The 2,500-nt window shown below is 43.1% G+C and overlaps 1 protein-coding gene across 1 annotated transcript in view; it reads left to right on the forward strand.

Annotated features, from left to right (window-relative positions):
• Positions 1–2,500, forward strand: part of LOC137656393 (carbohydrate sulfotransferase 10-like) — an 11,699-nt gene that overhangs the window by 6,394 nt on the left and 2,805 nt on the right. Inside the window, exons 3-4 of the mRNA XM_068390569.1 lie at positions 287–436; positions 530–638. Of these exons, the coding sequence (XP_068246670.1) occupies positions 287–436; positions 530–638 (259 nt within the window). The remainder of the gene's footprint in view (positions 1–286; positions 437–529; positions 639–2,500) is intronic.

The raw sequence follows: 2,500 nt of genomic DNA on the forward strand, positions 1-2,500 counted from the left end.
AATGGTCTGCCACTGTTTTGGGGTAGAGTTTTGCTTAAGGGTACACTCAGGCACACAATTCTATCTTATTTTTCTTCCTCCTTTTTTTAAGTTTTAATAGTTTATACACGAGGGATTGATTTGTTCTTGAAATATTTTATCTTAATTGTTTATCAGTTCTCTTGTAGTTTATTTATTCCCTCGTTTTCTTTCCTCAACAATATCTTGTTTTTTTTTCAAACATTGGCGAGAAATTTTCCGTACTATCATCTTTAATTTCACCTCAATCTCTTGCGTTTCTTTTCAGAAAAGTCATAGGAGAGAATTTTCTGGAGCAGTTAACAAGCAAGAAGGGCTTAACAAGGTTGATATCAGTCAGACACCCATTCTCTCGCCTTGTCTCAGCCTACACGGACAAGTACAATGGCGGAAAGCCACTCGAACTAACAAAAAAAAGGCAAGGGTAACAATTAATCCTGTATCTTTAGTTCGATTATATTTTCCATTTCCCGACACAAGATAAAGCGCTCATCATCATTTTCCCCCGCAGAGCAATGTTCTACAGAAAACCGCTGGAGATGATTGGCAGGAATTTTACTCTCATGGAAGTCGCTGCCTTTCCATTCCCCTTGTTTCTTCGATTTGTGCTTTACCAGAAGGTAAGATTAATGGTGGAAACTGTTAAGTCAAAGGCTAGGCCCACCCCCAATAACTGTGGTTAATGACTGTAAGGGTAAGCAATCGTAAAAACCCTCTGCCAAATTATGAACCACGCCTGTTACTACTGGCATCGAGCAACTGACCCCTTGATGTAGGGAAAAGTGTGAAAGAAGGAGAAGAAAAGGTAAGATGTTTAGTTCTCTGCCAAAGTATGAACCATGCCTGTTCCTACTGGCATCGAGCAACTGACCCCTTGATGTAGGGAAAACAGTGGGAAAGAAGAAGAAAAGGTAAGATGTTTAGTTCTCTGCCAAAGCATGAACCATGCCTGTTCCTACTGGCATCGAGCAACTGACCCCTTGATGTAGGGAAAACAGTGGGAAAGAAGAAGAAAAGGTAAGATGTTTAGTTCTCTGCCAAAGCATGAACCATGCCTGTTCCTACTGGCATCGAGCAACTGACCCCTTGATGTAGGGAAAACAGTGGGAAAGAAGAAGAAAAGGTAAGATGTTTAGTTCTCTGCCAAAGCATGAACCATGCCTGTTCCTACTGGCATCGAGCAACTGACCCCTTGATGTAGGGAAAACAGTGGGAAAGGAGAAGAAAAGGTAAGATGTTTAGTTCTCTGCCAAAGCATGAACCATGCCTGTTCCTACTGGCATCGAGCAACTGACCCCTTGATGTAGGGAAAACAGTGGGAAAGAAGAAGAAAAGGTAAGATGTTTAGTTCTCTGCCAAAGCATGAACCATGCCTGTTCCTACTGGCATCGAGCAACTGACCCCTTGATGTAGGGAAAACAGTGGGAAAGAAGAAGAAAAGGTAAGATGTTTAGTTCTCTGCCAAAGCATGAACCATGCCTGTTCCTACTGGCATCGAGCAACTGACCCCTTGATGTAGGGAAAACAGTGGGAAAGGAGAAGAAAAGGTAAGATGTTTAGTTCTCTGCCAAAGTATGAACCATGCCTGTTCCTACTGGCATCGAGCAACTGACCCCTTGATGTAGGGAAAACAGTGGGAAAGAAGAAGAAAAGGTAAGATGTTTAGTTCTCTGCCAAAGCATGAACCATGCCTGTTCCTACTGGCATCGAGCAACTGACCCCTTGATGTAGGGAAAACAGTGGGAAAGGAGAAGAAAAGGTAAGATGTTTAGTTCTCTGCCAAAGCATGAACCATGCCTGTTCCTACTGGCATCGAGCAACTGACCCCTTGATGTAGGGAAAACAGTGGGAAAGAAGAAGAAAAGGTAAGATGTTTAGTTCTCTGCCAAAGCATGAACCATGCCTGTTCCTATTGGCATCGAGCAACTGACCCCTTGATGTAGGGAAAACAGTGGGAAAGAAGAAGAAAAGGTAAGATGTTTAGTTCTCTGCCAAAGCATGAACCATGCCTGTTCCTACTGGCATCGAGCAACTGACCCCTTGATGTAGGGAAAACAGTGGGAAAGAAGAAGAAAAGGTAAGATGTTTAGTTCTCTGCCAAAGCATGAACCATGCCTGTTCCTATTGGCATCGAGCAACTGACCCCTTGATGTAGGGAAAACAGTGGGAAAGAAGAAGAAAAGGTAAGATGTTTAGTTCTCTGCCAAAGCATGAACCATGCCTGTTCCTATTGGCATCGAGCAACTGACCCCTTGATGTAGGGAAAACAGTGGGAAAGAAGAAGAAAAGGTAAGATGTTTAGTTCTCTGCCAAAGTATGAACCATGCCTGTTCCTATTGGCATCGAGCAACTGACCCCTTGATGTAGGGAAAACAGTGGGAAAGAAGAAGAAAAGGTAAGATGTTTAGTTCTCTGCCAAAGCATGAACCATGCCTGTTCCTATTGGCATCGAGCAACTGACCCCTTGATGTAGGGAAAACAG

Source organism: Palaemon carinicauda, chromosome 17 (assembly GCF_036898095.1).
Source record: "Palaemon carinicauda isolate YSFRI2023 chromosome 17, ASM3689809v2, whole genome shotgun sequence".
NCBI classification, from domain to species: Eukaryota; Metazoa; Arthropoda; class Malacostraca; order Decapoda; family Palaemonidae; genus Palaemon; species Palaemon carinicauda.